This window comes from Lactuca saligna, chromosome 8 (assembly GCF_052625555.1).
Source record: "Lactuca saligna cultivar CGN05327 chromosome 8, ASM5262555v1, whole genome shotgun sequence".
NCBI lineage: Eukaryota > Viridiplantae > Streptophyta > Magnoliopsida > Asterales > Asteraceae > Lactuca > Lactuca saligna.
In genome coordinates, this window is record NC_136424.1 from 252,172,151 (window position 1) to 252,190,394 (window position 18,244).

Here is an 18,244-nt window from a genome sequence, read left to right on the forward strand (position 1 = left end):
AAGGTGAGATTTTCGGTTTGATTCTTATCCACTCCATTCTACACTTTTTTTCGTTTTCGCAAACATAATATATATAATACATGTAATTAGCAAGGGTTAAGGTGTATCTTACACCTAATATGATATCAAATATTTAAACAAAAATACATTTTGTAGGGCCCACTTGTGAAATAACAACAACTATCAATATCTGGCAAGCACCTAATGAAATAACTAAAAACCCAAGTTAACAATGGGCTTAAGCCCAGATAGCTGAGGGTGCACCACTGCACCCTGCAATCCATGCTCCAACAACCAAACGACGCCGGATGCCCCATTTCTTCCTGTTCTCGACTCCAAAGTCCAAACCCTTAACAAAACAAAACCCCCAGATAGGTTTTCGAAAACCGTATTCGTTCGATTAACAGTAGTTGTTATATGATTTGAATCTGTGTTTTTTCTTCTGATAATGTCGTCATCTCTGTTTATTCAACGTTTCGGGAGAACAAAGAGCTTAACAAAGAGGTCTACTAAGAAGTATTTGGAAGAAGCGCTTTACAGGCGGCTTCTTAAAGATGGCGGATCAGATGTTAGTGTTCGACAAAATTTGAATCAGTTTCTTAAATCCAAAAAGAAAGCTTACAAATGGGAGGTGGATCACACGCTCAAAGTCCTTCGCAGTCGCAAGCGTTACGCCTCTGCCCTCAAGGTGATTATGCTCTCCTTTCCCCCTTTTGAATCTTGCTCTTACTATTCTGTATTCGATAGGAAATGATTTTACTTAACTAGGAGCTGTAGTTACTAATACAGGATTCAAACACATGAACTCTGGTGAATTTTCTGTGTGAATTAGAGATAGAACTAAGTTTTCGATGTACTATGAACTATCCTTTATAAAATGCCCTAATTGAAAATGTTGCATAATGATTCCTTTACAAGGTAAAATTTTATGGAGTTTGAATTCAAATACAGAAATGAGCATGGATCATATAAAAACTAGACTTTCAATTTTATGAGAAATCGACTGAAATTCTTATAAGTAGCATGCAAATTGAGGAGAAATAGAGGGACTTGTTCCTTTTAGATTCAGAATTCAGTTTTTTCTTTAAATCAGAACTCCAGAAATGTTTCACATAGGCTATGAGCTTCACACTGTTTTACCAATTTCACCTCATAAATTCTCCTATAACATTTACAGCTATCAGAAACCATGGCAGAAAGAGGCATGAACAAGACAATCACAGATCAAGCCGTCCATCTAGACCTAATCTCCAAAACCCTTGGAATAACAGCCGCCGAATCTTATTTCATTAATCTCCCAGAACAATCAAAAAACCACTTCACATATGGCCCACTTCTAAACCACTACTGCAAACACCAAATGACAGAAAAAGCCGAATCCATGTTTCAAAAAATGAAAGAACTAAACCTAACTTTAACCTCCCTCCATTACAACAGCATCCTAACCCTATACGAAAAATCCCAACAACCCGAAAAAATCCCACAAATCATCCTCGAAATGAAGTCAACCGAAGTCAAACCCGATGTCCTAACCTACAACATCTGGATGAGGGCTGTTTCCGCCATGAACGATATCTCCGGGGTCGAAAGAGTAATTAACGAAATGTCAAGGGACGAAAACGTTTCTCTAGACTGGACAACGTATTCGAATCTCGCATCGATTTACATCGATTCTAATTTGATCAAAAAAGCCGAAAACGCCCTCAAGGAATTAGAAAAGATAAATTCCCACAAGAATCTCTCGGCTTTTCAACATTTGATTACGTTATACGGAAAGACCCGGAACATTCTAGAAGTTTACCGCGTATGGCGTTCGTTAAAACTCGCGTTCCCGAAAACCGCGAATATTAGTTATTTAAATATGATTACGGTTTTGGTGAAATTAAATGATTTACCGGGAGCTGAGAAATTGTTTCGGGAATGGGTTTCAGGGTGTTCGAATTATGATATTCGAATTGTGAATGTTTTAATCGGAGGTTATTTAAAAGAGAATTTATTTGAAAAAGGTGAAGAGTTAAAAGAGGTGTCACGTAGGCGAGGTGGGAAACCGAATTCGAAAACTTGGGAGTTGTTTTTGAATTATTATTTGGAAAAAGGGGAGATTGGAAAGGCGGTTGAGTGTGTTGAGAATGCGATTTCAACCGGGGAAAAGTGGGGCCCGGCGGTTACGGTTGTTGGGAAGATTATGGGACATTTTGAGGGGATTAAGGATGTTGATGGGGCAGAAGGTTTTGTTAGGGTTTTGGAGAAGGTTGATGGTGGTGGTGGTGTGGAGGTGTTGGAGGGTTTGATTCGGTGTTATGCGGCGGCTGGGAGGACGAGTGCGGTTGTTAGGCGAAGGGTAAAGATGGAAAATGTGGAGTTGAGTGATGAAGGGAAGAGTTTGCTTGAAAAGATATCGGTTGCATGAGTTTTTTTTTTTTTTTTTTTTTTTTTTTTTTTTTGTGATTTTGTTTTTAATGAAAGATTTTTATAGCCAAAGTTTGGTGGCTTTTTGGTGGTGTTGCAGTAATAATGATGAAATTGAATGGTTTTAATTTTTTAGAGTATATTACAGATTTGTTTTAGATATGGTTAAAAAATTGAAGCTTGTTGTTTCTTTTATATCAATTGCATTTAAAAATTGAAATTCATTTGGATTAAACATTATGTGTTTCAACGATGGGTATATGGGTCAATTGCTCGGAATGTTATTCATTTTTTCGGTTTCTTGCGTAATATAATGATTTGTAATTAAAGCTTTAATGAAATGAAACATTGTGACATGAAGAAGCATCTCTAGAAGATTGTGATTAAATATTTAGACTATGCGGAAAAAATATATGAACCAAGAAACGATTGGATGAAGAAACAATTTCCAGCATAAATACATACAAAGATTTTTATATTAAGAGATGATTGAATGATGTGTAAAATGGATGTTTCATATATGATTTTGCTTTAGGGCTAATAAGAGATAAATAAGTATATTATATTAGATTAGGTTGTGTGTAATCACAATTTTCTTTAATAATAATGGTGTATTTTGTTGTTGTGATTGAGTATTAGCTCTAAAATAAAACCCTATATGGATTACAACCTAATCAATTCTCTATAAATATGATAAAAGTATTAAATAGAAATTTAGTAAAAAATTGTTTCTTTAAAAGTGCGGATTATTTATTGTTTACGAAATTCTGATACATTAAAATAAAAATCCGTTGTAGTCTAGTTGGTTAGGATACTCGGCTCTCACCCGAGAGACCCGGGTTCAAGTCCCGGCAACGGAATCTTTTTTTTTTTCCCTTGTAAAAGAAAATATTCAACACTTTTTACATTACAAATTGTTAAAGTTTTTCAACATGAAAAATCAACAACAAATTAATCAACTAACAAATAAACCGCTAAAAAAAAAAAATGTATATCGGATATTAATAAGAAACAAACAGAATTCATATATTTTTAGGGACAATTTGGATTACTTCCAGGGCCTCCAAAAAATATATAATTACCCCAATTGCTACTGTACCCATTACTAAAATCATAACAATTCATGTTCTCTGCAAACAATTGCAAATCTGAAACTGGATGTAACATATTATTTTGATCAACCATTTGAATGTTATTAATATATGCTGCTTTCCCAAACCCTTCACTCGAGAAATTACCACTACCCATTTGAGTTGTTGTATGTGGACCTTCAGGACTAGTATTATACACCTCTCCCCCGAATTCAATCTTAGCTGCATGATCATGAAGGTCTGTGAACAATTCTTTAGGCCAATATCCAACTTGAATGTTTCCCACCATCAAACACCAATTTCCATGTCCCGGATCCTATAAAAATCAACATAAAATACAACTTATATATCACTTATAACAAATTTCAAAACATGTATATAATAATATAAATCATCCAAGTTACACTTTAAGACATGTAACTCGTGAAATTTTTTTATAGCTTACTTGATAGATTAAAGATGTACCTTCCAGATTAATATTGTGATATCAAACTGGTTACTATTGTACGTTGAAATTGGAGCAATACTAGCACCAAGGCAAAACTCATGAGTTGTTTGGACGAATCCCGCACAAAGCAAATCATAGCATCCAGATTGATATCCATCGTTCTGTAATATTTTTGGATAAAAAACTATCAACATCAATATCAAATCAATGGAGACCCTTTAAAAATTTTGATTTAGTGTATTCTTTCATAGTTTCGTTGATATCAAATTATCTTAGATGAAAAGTAAAGAACCAATCTATTTGATATAATGTAATAATTACCATCGAGTATCAATGTCAGATGTACGTTACATTTATTAAAATAAATGACATGTGGTACATTACTTACATTATACATGCTGAAAAAAAGTTTATTTATAGTTGTTAAAGTATAATATAGACATAATTACATGAATGGTCACTGAGGATTTCCAAAACTCACATGGTGAGGCAACTAACAAAACGGCTACGCATTTGGTCCATATGTTTTTAAATATTGACTGCCTAGTCCTATATTTTCAGTGTCTTTCATGCAGATTAACAAGATAAATTAACACACACACACATATATATATATATATATATATATATATATATATATATATATATATATATATATAATGATGGAGTTTGAGGTTTTGATTCAAAGTCAGATTTTTGATTTTAAGTGGGATGAGTGTGGACTTCTAATTAAATATATATACATTAAAAGATACATGATATTAAAAAGGATATAAATTTCATTTTACATGCGTACGTACAAGAAAAAAGGGATATGATTTACAAACCGCAAGGACCGATCACGTAAAAGTTTTGATAGTTGTCATCACCATACAAGTTTTGACAAATGATAGGTACCAATTTGTGTAATTTTGTCTAGGTAAATTGATTAAAATTTATTCAAAGAAAAATGTAATATTTCTTTTAAGACGATCCCAAAATAAAAATATTTGCATTGTCAATGAAAATGTTTATGAACAAACATAAAACTTACAGTCCAGTAAGTGAAAAATCTTGGCAAACCGTCTCCGTGGATTGTTGGAGGTACCTGTTGTTATAGATACAGTTATAATTCTGTAAACTGTTAAGACGCCTGTTGGCATTTCAGCCTTCCTTCGCCTTTCATGGCCACATATCTTTCTGGCTAAGGAAATTATTTTACTCTCTCTCACATACACAAACATATATATATATATATATATATATATATATATATATATATATATATATATATATATATATATATATATAAAGTTTTAATATGTAACTATTTATTTATTTATTGCTGAATAATGATATAAAGTTGTTGATACAAAATTCATTTCAGAATAGTAACATAAAAATAATATTTTTATGTTCTCACATTATTTACTGTTTTTATTTGAACTATCCCCTCTCTCTCTCTCTCTATATATATATATATATATATATATATATATATATATATATATATATATATATATATATATATATATATATATATATATATATATATATATATATATATATATATATATAAAGAGAGAGAGAGAGAGAGAGAGAGAGAGAGAGAGAGAGAGAGAGAGAGAGAGAGAGAGAGAGAGAGAGAGAGAGAGAGAGATGTATATATATTTACCTGCCAACCAGCTTCAACCGTCTGAGCAAAATGATTTGGAACTTCAGAACTAACCCAAATTTGCGAAACGCTAAATTCATCAAAATTAGTAACATTCGGAGCCCATACATTTAAAGTTGCTTTTGCTCCATAATATTCTCCTCCTCTTACATACCCAATTGCATGCTGGAAATACAGTTATTAGTATATACTCCTTTTTAATGAAAAAAAGTTACAAATTTTGATACACATAAAATGAAACATCCATAATCTAATACAATTAACTGATGTGAGTGTACGAGTTATTTATTTATTTATTTTTTATAATTATTTCTTAATATGTAAAATCCTTAAAACTCAATTAATATTGTTCTTAAATTACACGACGGTCAAACATCAATTAAAATGGTACGTGTAAGAAAATTAAACCAATTTTCTTCTTACTTTTTAATAATTTGTTTGAAAAGCATCAAAAAATCATTTAAAATTTACAAGAAAAAAACAATAATAATAATAATTTTAGGTAATATTTACATAGTTGATTGTTTTGTTTAATTCTAGCTCTTTGCTAGATTGGTTTTTCATATGTTCAAAATAAAAATGACATAGTTGATTGTCATTTTTGCATTAAACACATCAGTTATAGTGTTATACCATCTTTGTAAGATTGATTTGAGAAACAAGAATAGTTGAAAAAAATAAATAAATCCCAAACTGATGTATTTACAAACAATAAACATTTGTAAAATGGATAGTTGATTTTAAAGGGCTAAATGCAAAATAATAATAATAATAATAATAATAATAATAATAATAATAATAATAATAATTAAAACGAAAGTTGAACATACTTGAATTTTCATATAATTTAATAAAGTTAACATTTTGTTCATCATTTATATAAATATTACAAATTACAAAATTAGTAATAAAATAACATGTTTCATTTTATAAAGTTAAAAAGTGGTCATTAGATATATAAAAAACACTTTTGTACAAGAACAGCTTAGAAAATGTTCATGTTTTACAAGTACACGATTCTTTTAAGATTTTCTTTCCAATATTATCATTTTCTTTTTTATTAATTTTTTATAATTATAGACTCTCAAAGTTAAAACTTGAGGATTCTAACGCAGATCAACTTTATTTTAAAGTATTTCATACCAAGTAATTACTACCATGTCATGTTGTTTTGATGTAAGAAATCACATAGAAATGTTGTACCTCATGGCCCACGTAAATAGAATTTCTCTTGAGAAGTTTTTTCCCAAATTTGGAAATAGAATTGGATCTCAAAATCTCACTTTCTGTTTGCCTTCTTATTGGAATTGTTCCTTGTGGGCATGATTCACCTTTTGAATTCCATAACTGCTTAACTTCTGTTTTCATTCCCCCTTTCTTATTCCCATTTGGTATCTTCGGTGGATCCTATTCATTTATTTAATTATTCAAAAAACCCAATTAAAAATTGTACACATACATATACGGAAGGAAAATATAAATAGAAATTGAATACTACATATAAAGAAACAGGTTAAGTATACCATGGGCATGGTTGTTTTCAGCATAGGATATTTATCAAAAGCTGGTTGAAGTTGAAACAAAACACAATCTATTACATCACCATCTGGGGCTCTGATTCAACAACAAAAGTAAACAATATAAAAAAATAAAAAATAAATAAAACGAACAAATCAAGTAAAGTAATAAAATAAAATATAAGTGTCACCTTAATTGATTTCACAAAGGGTCTGATTGTTTTTGCCAAGAGTAGCTTTAATCGACTTCATCTTCTTTGACTCGAAGGTTTTGTTTGCATGTCTTAAATCTATTGTCGAGAAAACAGGAGAAAGCAATAAGAAAAACAAAAAGAAAACTGAAAAAGTTGAACTCATCTCACTACAAGCACCCGACTTCATTGTTGTATATGTTTATATAATGCAACACAGAATTTGTGCGTGTTTTCTTTATTTTTAGCTTCTTGTTGTGTAATTACACTACTTTTTGCGACCAGAACTGAACAAAAACAAGTTCCAATTGCATCGATTGAAATTTAAGATATCAATTGTTGGAGAGTTTGCTTAAAAGAATACGATTTAATAGATATTAATACTACGAGCCGAGCTTTCAAATATTTGCTATAATAAATTTAATTCCAAATATGAGATTTAGAGAAAATCGAGAATTAAATGTAATTGGCCAATAAATGCAAAGTAATTGATTATTTTTTCTTTAAAAAAGTTAAATATGTGAAATTAATCCATATATGTTTATGAATTAAATTCATTTAATCCATTGTTTCTTTGAAAAAAAAGAGTCCATTTACGGTTCACCTACATATGAATTCCTTTCTTTTTTGAACGGCTAAATGTATTAAACTAATTAGGAGCTAGCAAAAGAAAACGGAAAAACAATCGGTTCATGAATGGGTTTATCATCCACCCATTCCAATTTTTTTTACCCTACTACAAAACAATTAAACGAAAAAGACACATTTGAATAAAAAAGAAACTCTTTCCTAAACTTCTCGTTGGCGAACACCAAAGTATTTCTGAACATCCACAACAACCATAAATGCGTTAAACAAGTGGTATACAATATAACACGACGGTAGTTACTACTCCCTTAAGCATCAATCCGATCAAAAAGATCCACAAAATCTTGAAAAGAAGACAACACTTCATCAAACCACAAAGCAAGCTTTTTCCAGAGCTGAACCGCTAAAGGACATAAATGATCAACATCCTTCTGTTGAACATTGCAACACGGGCACGACACTTACTCCACATCAATCCCTCGTTTTGCCAAATTAGATCTAGTCGGCAACCTGTTAAGCACCAATCTCCAAATAAAAATATTAATTTTAATAGGAACACACTTATTCCATATTGTAACTCCACCACCAATAGGCAACATATGATGATCCAAGTGGAATCTAAGAGATTTAACCATGAAAACATCTTCATCGCCAAACTCCCAAGACCACGAGTCTAAACGATCTGTGATTTGAAACGAACTAAGAACCTCCATCAATTGAATATATTACGTTTGAAGGGCTCCACCACCAAGAGGTATACGACAAGTAAAGAGCAAATTCTGATCAACCTAGTAGTCACTAACCATACTACCGCCATGAGTTGCCAAAGCATAGAGTCTCGGAAACCGGGCTTTTAGAATCACATCTCCACACCACACATCAAGCCAAAATCGAGTATCATTCCCATTGCCAACTTTCCTCTTAAAGCAATCATAAGGAAACAACAAAACATCATGAAGGGGTTGGACAAATGGACCCCTTTCATCTTTATCTTGGCTACAAACTATGAAGGGCTTCATGTGACTATGAAGGAGACATGTGAAAAAACATTTAGTCCAAGGTATTAATCTTTCTAATACTAGTCTTATCTTAACCTACTTAATGTATGTCAATGATATTATGTTCATCGATTGTTTGAATCTAAAAAGGCTTCTTAGATGCTTTCATTTGGCATTCAGATTAAATGTCATCTTTACTCCAAGTAAGGTTTTCGATATTGGAATTTGAGATATGGATGTGTCCATTATGGAAAAACTTCTTAATTTTGGTATCAATACTTTCACTTTATTTATTTGGAGTATCCATTGGAGCAAATATGAAGTTTTTTAAACATTAGAACCCAATAGTTGAACGCTTCAAAGCAAAAATAAATTGTTGGAAATCTGTTAGGTGCATTTTGTGCACCTATTTTGTATGTATATTTATGTATTTTCATTGCATTTTACTTCCTACTTCTTGCATTTAGTAAACAATTTGGACACTTTCATATTTTATTCGGAATGTCTGGTACTTCATTATTTTTGACTTATTTTGTAGGCATTATGGAGCTTGGAGCATTGGAGACGAGCACAGAGCAAGGAGCATGGAGAGAAGATGGATCAGACGTGTTGTGGGTCGAAGTTAGAACGAAGATAGAGTCTGGTTTAAAGACCAAGTTTTAACAAAAAGAATAGTTTGATTCAAAAAACATGGTCAAACACATGATCATGCTGAAAACACATGGTCATAGGGCTAAAAATGCATAAACATGGTTGCAACTCTCATTTGCTTTCAAAAAAACACATGGCAATGCCAAAAACGCATGGTTTGAGTCTGACCACATGTGTTTACCCATGAGCACGTGTGCCATTACATTTTTGTGCTAAAAAGGAGGAATCTAGCTCATTATTGGGGAGACGGTTTCTCGAGCAACTAGAGGCGATTTTTGGAGAATTTTTGGAGCTTTTGAAGATATCAAATCATTGCAAAAAAATAAATAAACTGATATCCATTTGCAAGCATTAAACAGTTCCAATTCCAATCTTTTTATTGGTTGATTTGTTCTTAGCCATGTGTGGCTAAGAAACCCTAATTTCCATTTATGTATTTTCATTGCATTTTACTTCCTAATTCTTGCATATAGTTAACTGTCACACCCTCAAATCAGAACGGCGGAAACGTTCGAGGGCGAATGACTTCATGTAGTACCGTAACAATTGAATACATAGTAAAGAAAGCAATATAACCATCATATATATAATTGAAAGTTTACATTGCTGAAAGCTACATGTTCAAAACCAATTACAATATGATGTCAAAATATGAATTTAAACTAGCGCCGTAGCGTCCCTTCTTCAAAAGCTGTTTGTTACCTGTAATTACTGATTCCCTAGGACATACAAGTAGTTTTGAAAGAGTAGATCAACATTTAAGCTAGTGAGTTTCATAAGTATTTAATGATAATGTTTGTATGAACTAAAATGAAATGGTTTGTTTGATCCTAGAAAATCCCATATTTTCTACTGGTATAGATGTAGCCTTCTACCAAGACCAAGGTTTGTTTCTAGAAAATTTATGTTAATCCATATGTGGGTGGCAGTTTTAAAAGTTCTAAAACTGTAACATAATAATGTTTTTCATGCCTAGAGTAGTCAATTTATGTACGTATAAAATTGCCAAGACGACTGAAAACCCCGTAAATCAATGTGTTTTTAATACCCCATGTGAGTTTTATAACCATGCTATTGACTGGGACAGCCTATACACAACGTTCTTCAAGCGTTGGAATGTTCTGACGTTTGTCACCCCAAATGGTGTACTGTAGCTAACAGTCAGGGCGCGGGGTTGTCAATCCCGTATAGATCTATACACAAACACCATGCTCCCCCTCCAAAGGATTCTAGTATATAATATAGGACTTGAAATGTGTACTCGAACGTACATGAAGTTTAATGTCTCATAAAACTTAGTATGAAACAGATTTACGTATGAAAATGTTCAATTGTTCTTGTATATGAAAGTATCTCCTTGAAATAGTGTTTTTAGTATGTAAAAGTTCATGATGTTCTCGTAAAACTATACCTATTATAGTTTTCCAAAAGTGTGTTTCGTTCGTATAGTAAACCCTAGTGTAATGCTCATTTGTTATGAAAAGTATAACTTTTGTAGTGTCAAAGATGCACACATATACATAAAATATAAACAAAGTGTTTGATTTGTATATATATATATATATATATATATATATATATATATATATATATATATATATATATATATATATATATATATATATATAACAACATATTTCATTTCAAAAGACGAGATGTTATCGTGATATATTTTATATACGAAAGTTTCCATATAGTAGTTATAAATCGCATATGATTCACTTGATAAAAAAAGTGTATAATGAAACTTTATGTAACACACGATAATAACCATGTTTTACTTGTATTTCCTCCATTAAAAGCGTATAAATGCATTTATAAAGTATTTAAAAGTGTAGATTATAGGGGTACGAACTCATTTGATAGATCGAAGAAGGTGAGACGAAAACCAATAAGAACTTTGACTAGAGAAAGCGGATTTTCTCAGGATTCTCGGGAATCTCGGGAGCGTAAAATTCCTTCGGGACTTGGGTATGGGAACCTGGGCTTCGGGATATTTATTGCACGGAAAACGAGGCAAAAACGCCAGAAAGATGAGAGGAATTGAGCATTTTCCCCGAAACCCTCACATCCCTTTTATAGGGGTGGGAACCGCCTCGGTATGTTGGGTGTACGTGTGCATCATGCGTGACCGCATCCTCGACTGCCTTGGAGTTCGGATGGGACGGGGGCCTAGCCTCGCATAGGGGGCGATGTGGACGATCCGAGGCCTAGTCCTTGAGTACGCTGGGCGTAACTTGGACTGGCCCGGTGACTCCTCCTTCGGATAATACCGAAATTTGATTTAAATTTAAATTTTTATTATTTAGTAAAATTCAAAAATTCATATCTTCTTCATACGAACTCTGTTTTCGACGTTCTTTATATCCACGCGTAGGTGAGACTATGCTCTACAACTTTTGTTTAGACTCCGTCAGCAAATTTTGAAATTATTTTTATTATTTATTTTTAAAAGATCGGGGTAAGAAAAGTTCGTTAGAAATCCATAACTTCATTATCCGACGTCTGTTTTTGCCAGAATTTTTACCGTTGGAAAACCATTGTCGAGACCTTCGATTCTCATTTAGGTTATTCCGGCCAAAAGTCGCTCGATCTGTGCTTCGAGTTTTTAGCTGTCTATCGCTATGCCGAACTTGAAAAAATCATAACTTCCTTATACGAAGTCAGATTTGGACGTTCTTTTTATGTATGATCACGATTTAATGATATTTAACATAGTAGGTAACCAAATAGAGACTTTTGAACATTTTATTTTCAAAGTTAATTTCATTACATCAAACGAGGTTACAATACTTGCCCTTTCAGACCATTACATAGATTCGAAATATCGGGTTGTCATATCATCCCCCCGTTAGAGCGAATTTCGTTGATGTGCACAAAAGTACTCACTAATTTTAATATTTACACTACTAGAAAAACAGCCTTTTACGACACTCATTGCACGTCGTAAAAGGCTCAGATGACGCGCAAATGCGCGTCAAGGAAGGTCCTGTCATAAAGAGAGACGACGCGCAGTTACGACACGCAATGCGTATCAAGGAAGGCCCTGTCATAAAGGAAGTCGACACGCATTCGCGTATTGTAACCTTACGACGCGCATGTTTATGACACGCAATGCGTATCAAGAAAACCCCTGTCAAGAAAGGCCATGTCATAAATGAAGATGACACACATTTTTGCGTATCATAATTTTAAATGTTTAAAAAAATATATTTTTTATAGATTTACTAATTTTCAAATTAAATTTGCATTTAATGCCTCATAATAGAAAATAAAATATCATATACGTAAAATATAATCCATTTCATAAAATTTAATGTCATATAAAATATCATATACAAACAATAGAATCCATTGCATAATATTTTATTACAAATTTAACATTTTTTTGTTTCTGTACTTTGACAATTTGTGCTGCTGCTGATTCCGGAACCAATCCGTGACTGCATTCCAGAGCTGATTCAGTGGAAAGAGCATTCCAGACTCCATCACTTGAAATTACAAGCTACCCACAAGAAGAAGATAGCTGAAGATCATGAATAAATAAAAGTTGTTAACAAAAAAATGAATAAATTGAGTTTAATTACTAAACTAACCTTCACTTGTTTGACATGAGGAACTGGAATAATGAACTCCTCAACATCTTTATCTCCAATAGATCTTGAAAGGCATAACCCACCTTGTCAGGGGTTTTGAGTCTGAATTTTCAGAGCCAGTCTACTGATGATTGTTAAGAAGAGGAGCAAAATCTAATAATTTTTATGCTGTTTTGGTGCTAAAGGGATCTCTTTTGCAAAGTAGAGTGTCACCAGTGTGCAAAATGTATGAAAAATCTGCAAACATGCCAACATGTTTTGTATTATTTAATATTCCAATTCCTTTTGTTAGTTAGAAACATCAGAAGGCTTTTTGGTTGTCAATTTATCAATTTTAAGATATAGTTATATTTAGCTATTAAAAACTCACCACTGCAACTAGAAAAGATGCCTTCAGATTTCCACATGCCTCACACCAAGCTATACTTTTCAAGAAAAGAAACCACCTGCCATGGAGAATGATCAAATTAATTAGAAAAAATATGAAAAAAAGTCATATAAAACCATATAATATAATAAGAAGACTTCCGATAGATAATATACGTGTGCCAATTTCCACTAGAACCAGATAGAAACCCTAAGATGTTTCCAATCGCCATCCATGAACAAAATATAATATTTGCTGAGTTCCTCTGATCAGGGCCTATCATAAACAAGCAATGTAAATAAAATACCCAAAAATCATCATCATAAACAAGCAATGTAAATAAAATACCCAAAAATCATCATCATCATCATCATATCTTGAGAAAACATATTTCTTTCTTCTTTCCTTTCTTACAAAAAGTAAGGTACCCCTGTCCTTGGTCCTATCATCTGATTGTTTTTTTCAGTTTCTGTGAAAAACTTTACCTCTCTCTCCTGTCACACCCACCACAATCATTAATTCATTATTAAATAATATACTCCTAAAAGAAAGAAAAAAAGATAAATTAACTTATGGGAATACCATGTTTTCACTAAAGCTCAAAATTGAAGCCATGTTGCCACACCGATAGCAGTAATTTGGTGCAGACCAAACCTATAAGATGAAGAAAGAAAATGAAACATCAAATTTTTTGATTTTTGGGAGTGAAAAAAGGGTAAAACAGGAAACTTACAGTTACAAGTCGTTTATATTGAAACATGTACTTTAAAGAATTGAATCTCTAAGGTTTTTGTTTGGTTCAAAAGTAAAGTTTAGGTGGATTTCTTCCCGAAGCCACCAATGTTGGCTGCAAAAACAACATTGAGTGTTACGTATACACTTGAAAGGAATTGAAAATATCTACAGTCATACACTTAGTTAGTTACCTGATTAAGGGTGGGATACTTATCTACTTTTTGGATCTTTGTTATCAGAGAACAATCTTTGTTATCAGGTAAGCCTGGTGACACATATAAAGAGTCATGATCATATTTTGCAATCCAGAATGTGTAGTAATCCTTTTCATTGAGGCTCTTGGATAGATTGAAACATAGTTTAGTGTTGTGTTTTCCTTCAGCCCATCGCACATAGACATTATGTCAAGCACCTTGTGGGCGTACATCAGTAATTGACCGAACAGAGACTAATTCGTGTTCATGGCTATACCATCCAAAGCAGCTTTATGAGTAGACAAATTAAGTGTGTGATATATCAACCATTAGTTCCGATATTACATAAGAAAATGATAACAAGTGCAATCACCATGGACTTTGCATCATTCTTATACCCCTCCAGAGCTGTTGTAGCAATTGTCACCACCTAGTCAAAACAATAGCACACAACAGTGCCACATCAGCATTATCAAATTGCTATCATGAGTAAAAACAAGTACATTTCTCATATCAGTAAAAGAAAAAGAAAAAGGCAAAGTACCTCTCGTTCAAATGGAGGATATCTCCCAAGTCCTGGTGTAGCATTAGCTGAAGCTGAAACTATGTCCGCAAGTACACGATGAACCTGTACTCATTACAAACGATTACATAAATGAAATTAAAAGAATAATAATATTAATAAGAGAAAAGGGGAATTAATTAAAAATGAAAAAACAAAATAATGTGTAGTTTTTTTACCTCGTCAACACAGAGACGTGAGGGCTCTTAATCTGATACATAGCAGAAATCACAGGGACCATTTTGTAATTTATTGTTAATCGATTTTACTGATCACAGCAATGGATCTTGTTGCTATATTAAAAAAATTATATTTTAATAATTCATGAATCCTTGACTGGATTGCAATTTGGGGAAACAAAGATTAGTTGTCCCAGATTACTTACCTTTCCTTGAACACTACTTGGAACAACTTATCACCATGACAAGCTAAATCAACTAGAAACTTTCCCTATTTACATTTTACAACAATACCTATCAATAAATGAAACAATTATACTACATTTCTTAAAAAAAGCATAAAATTAGAATAAAATAATGAAATAGATGAAGAGAAGTTAAAAAATCACGCATATTATAGAACATATCCATATCTAATGCCTGAAGCATTCTAGTTTAATCAACTAGGATAAATGTCTAGCAATGTGATTACATTGCAATAATTTCATGAAGATTATTTATATAGATTTGTTGTTTTGTATAAGGAAATACAATTACCTTCCCAACTAGTATCTCATTAGCATGCTGAACCCCATATACATCAACAGTATCAAAGAATGTAACTCCTCTATTAAAAGCTTCCTTTAGCACTTTGCTGCCTTCTTCCTTAGGGAGAGGATTGTTATAGATACCTATAAGCCCCATGCAGCCATACCCTAGTATTGAGACTTGTAGAAAAGGAAAATGAGGTTGAATGTATAACGGATCCATATCTAATTTGCAATTTATAAAAATCTTTTCTATCCCTAATCATACAACTTTTTGTCCCAGAATTCAACTACCGAATGCATCAAACCCCCAAATTGGAAGTATAATATAAACCTAGATAGAATTAAAGAGATGATTTAGGGAGAAAGGTTTTAACAGAAAAGGTAATCGTATCACATACTAGTTTTCTATTATGTTGCCCCATGCAGCCACATGGATAATGTTTTTTGCATGTATCAGACACATAGAAATTCAGAAGCCACATGGATAATGTTTCTTTCCCTTTAGAATTCATGCACATTCTAGTTTTCTATTATGTTGCTCCTTCGTTCCAAACAGAATTACAATTTTTCTATAGGAAAAAGAATCTTTTGAACTACAGATTTGTCAATCTGTCTTGATAATTTTATGGTAACAGTTAAGTAACCCTAAATTTCCAATTTGTTTGTGTTTTGAACCAATTTTTCAAAATTAAGTACTATTCAGAGAATACAAGTCAACATGAGGGGGAGAATCACCAAATCAAGGGCAAAATCGACATAAACAAGCAAAAATTCGAGCAGTAGAAAAGAGAATTTAACAATATATATGAAAATTTAGTGAATAATGCCAATTTGAGAGAGACGTGGTTTGAAGTTTCATAAAATCTCATGTTTGAAAGCCCTATGTCGGCTCTTTGGACTGTGGTCTCGATTACTGTAGGTAGAATCACATATTTGTGGGTGCGATCGAGCCCACTAAGTTTTAGATGATATTATCATACCTTCAACACAAGGAAGACGATGTTATTGAGAGGGAGTCTTGTTGTGCGAGACAGATCACAAAGAAGATCTGATGGTCATTAAACCAGACCTAGGGCTTGTAAATTTGAGCATATGTGGCGGTCTCTATCGAGGTAAGGTTATCCCAAGCTCTCCGGCTAAAAGAGATGAGTCGAGATCGTTGGTAGATGAGGTGAGCCAAGGTAGCGAGCGTTGTAGAGAGCCTTCCCATCTTGAAAAGAACCCTAGAATGATCCCTTCGATTTCAGGGGCAATCTTGTGAGGATTTCAAGAAGGAGAGACTCAGTGAGGTTTTGAATATCGTATGAGAACGTATGAGCAAGGAGAAGATGAAGGCCCTAGGGATTTTTCTTGAGGCGGGGGGATTAATTTTTGGAATCCAATAGGCGGGAGTAATTTTAGTCGATTTCATTTCCCACCTAAAACGCGTGTTTCACTTAAAAATTATAAAGCGACACATTTACACGACGCACATTTTATGAAAGGAGCCCTCCACATTTCTTTTTTTTTTTCTTTTCTGACACTAATTTTAGGACGCGCACAAATACATGTCCTTTATCCTTCAAATTTTGCAAAACTGACATTATCTTTTAGGGCACGTACAAATGCGCATCCTCTATCAGCGAGTGTCATTGTTTGCGCGTCATTAAAGGCTGTTTTTCTAGTAGTGTTATAACCTAACAAACTTAACTAACTATGCACTTATAGGCAGTGTACCTAGTCAGATTACAATATAGCTTGGGTAAGTCGGGTGTCGATCACAGGGAATGGTAGTGAATTAATTTAAAATATTTGATTATAGGTTACAGGTCACACGAAAAGAATAAAGAAGTAATTTAATAAATCTCAAACTAACAATTAATTAACAACTCTCGATAAACTAACAGGAAAGCAAATCTCTTCAGGTACTTTGGTTTAGACAAATTACACCTTAAAAACATAAACAATTGCATACACAAATTCATTTATTCATGTTCACTGATTCCTAAAATGATTAGATTCGCGTTCAGTATAACTAATCCTTTAGCAAACAAGTCAATTCAAACAGTGATCTGTTGATTAAACTAACATGCTTCCTAGTGTTCAGTTCGTATCAAGCAAGACTTGTAAATATAGTTAATCAAATTAGACATTCAATTAACCTCTTGTCGATGGTCATCAAACAAGGCTCACACATTAACTTACTTATTCCCAAGTTAATCCTAGTTTCACATTCGTTATTCCTAGACTTATAATCTTGATGGTCATCAAAGTCATAAGACACAAGCAATCAAGCAGATGTTCATACAACTTAATTTACTTGACAATTAACAGCAAATAATTATCATTAATATGTAAGGATCTTTGAACAAGCTTGAAAAGATAAATTAAACACAAACAAACAATTCAATATAGTAATTAGTCTAACAATCAAAGCTTCATTCAATCATAAACACAAAGTAAAAGGTTTTTACACCTAAATCAGAAACTAAATACAGAATTGTAACACAATGGAATGCTAAACATGGTCACGTTAACAACCCATATGATTACCG

At 32.8% G+C, this 18,244-nt stretch overlaps 2 protein-coding genes and 1 non-coding gene across 3 annotated transcripts; 2 read left to right on the top strand and 1 right to left on the bottom strand.

Annotated features, from left to right (window-relative positions):
- Positions 1-296: 296 nt before the first annotated feature.
- On the top strand, positions 297-2,549 carry LOC145012303 (Tetratricopeptide repeat (TPR)-like superfamily protein). The gene is made up of 2 exons (XM_078971095.1): positions 297-688; positions 1,178-2,549. Exons 1-2 carry the CDS (start codon positions 449-451, stop codon positions 2,408-2,410), a joined length of 1,473 nt encoding a protein of 490 aa, XP_078827221.1. The 5' UTR covers positions 297-448; the 3' UTR covers positions 2,411-2,549.
- A 647-nt stretch (positions 2,550-3,196) lies between these two features.
- On the top strand, positions 3,197-3,269 carry TRNAE-CUC (transfer RNA glutamic acid (anticodon CUC)). The gene has a single exon. It is a non-coding gene; the product is annotated as a tRNA-Glu (tRNA).
- A 109-nt stretch (positions 3,270-3,378) lies between these two features.
- On the bottom strand, positions 3,379-8,611 carry LOC145010603 (protein neprosin-like). The gene is made up of 8 exons (XM_078969126.1): positions 8,460-8,611; positions 8,364-8,408; positions 7,126-7,216; positions 6,806-7,009; positions 5,603-5,767; positions 4,982-5,035; positions 3,966-4,109; positions 3,379-3,816 (listed from the first exon to the last, which is right to left on the bottom strand). Exons 1-8 carry the CDS (start codon positions 8,609-8,611, stop codon positions 3,442-3,444), a joined length of 1,230 nt encoding a protein of 409 aa, XP_078825252.1. The 3' UTR covers positions 3,379-3,441.
- Between the last annotated feature and the right edge of the window lie 9,633 nt (positions 8,612-18,244).

Coding starts and splice junctions, on each gene's coding strand:
- LOC145012303 (XM_078971095.1), top strand. CDS start 449: ATGTCGTCATCTCTGTTTATTCAACGTTTCGGGAGAACAAAGAGCTTA. Junction 689..1,177: donor GTTACGCCTCTGCCCTCAAG/GTGATTATGCTC, acceptor TAACATTTACAG/CTATCAGAAACCATGGCAGA.
- LOC145010603 (XM_078969126.1), bottom strand. CDS start 8,611: ATGGAGGTTCTTAGTTCGTTTCAAATCACAGATCGTTTAGACTCGTGG. Junction 5,036..5,602: donor CGGTTGAAGCTGGTTGGCAG/GTAAATATATAT, acceptor CTATAACAACAG/GTACCTCCAACAATCCACGG. Junction 4,110..4,981: donor GATTTTTCACTTACTGGACT/GTAAGTTTTATG, acceptor AAAATATTACAG/AACGATGGATATCAATCTGG.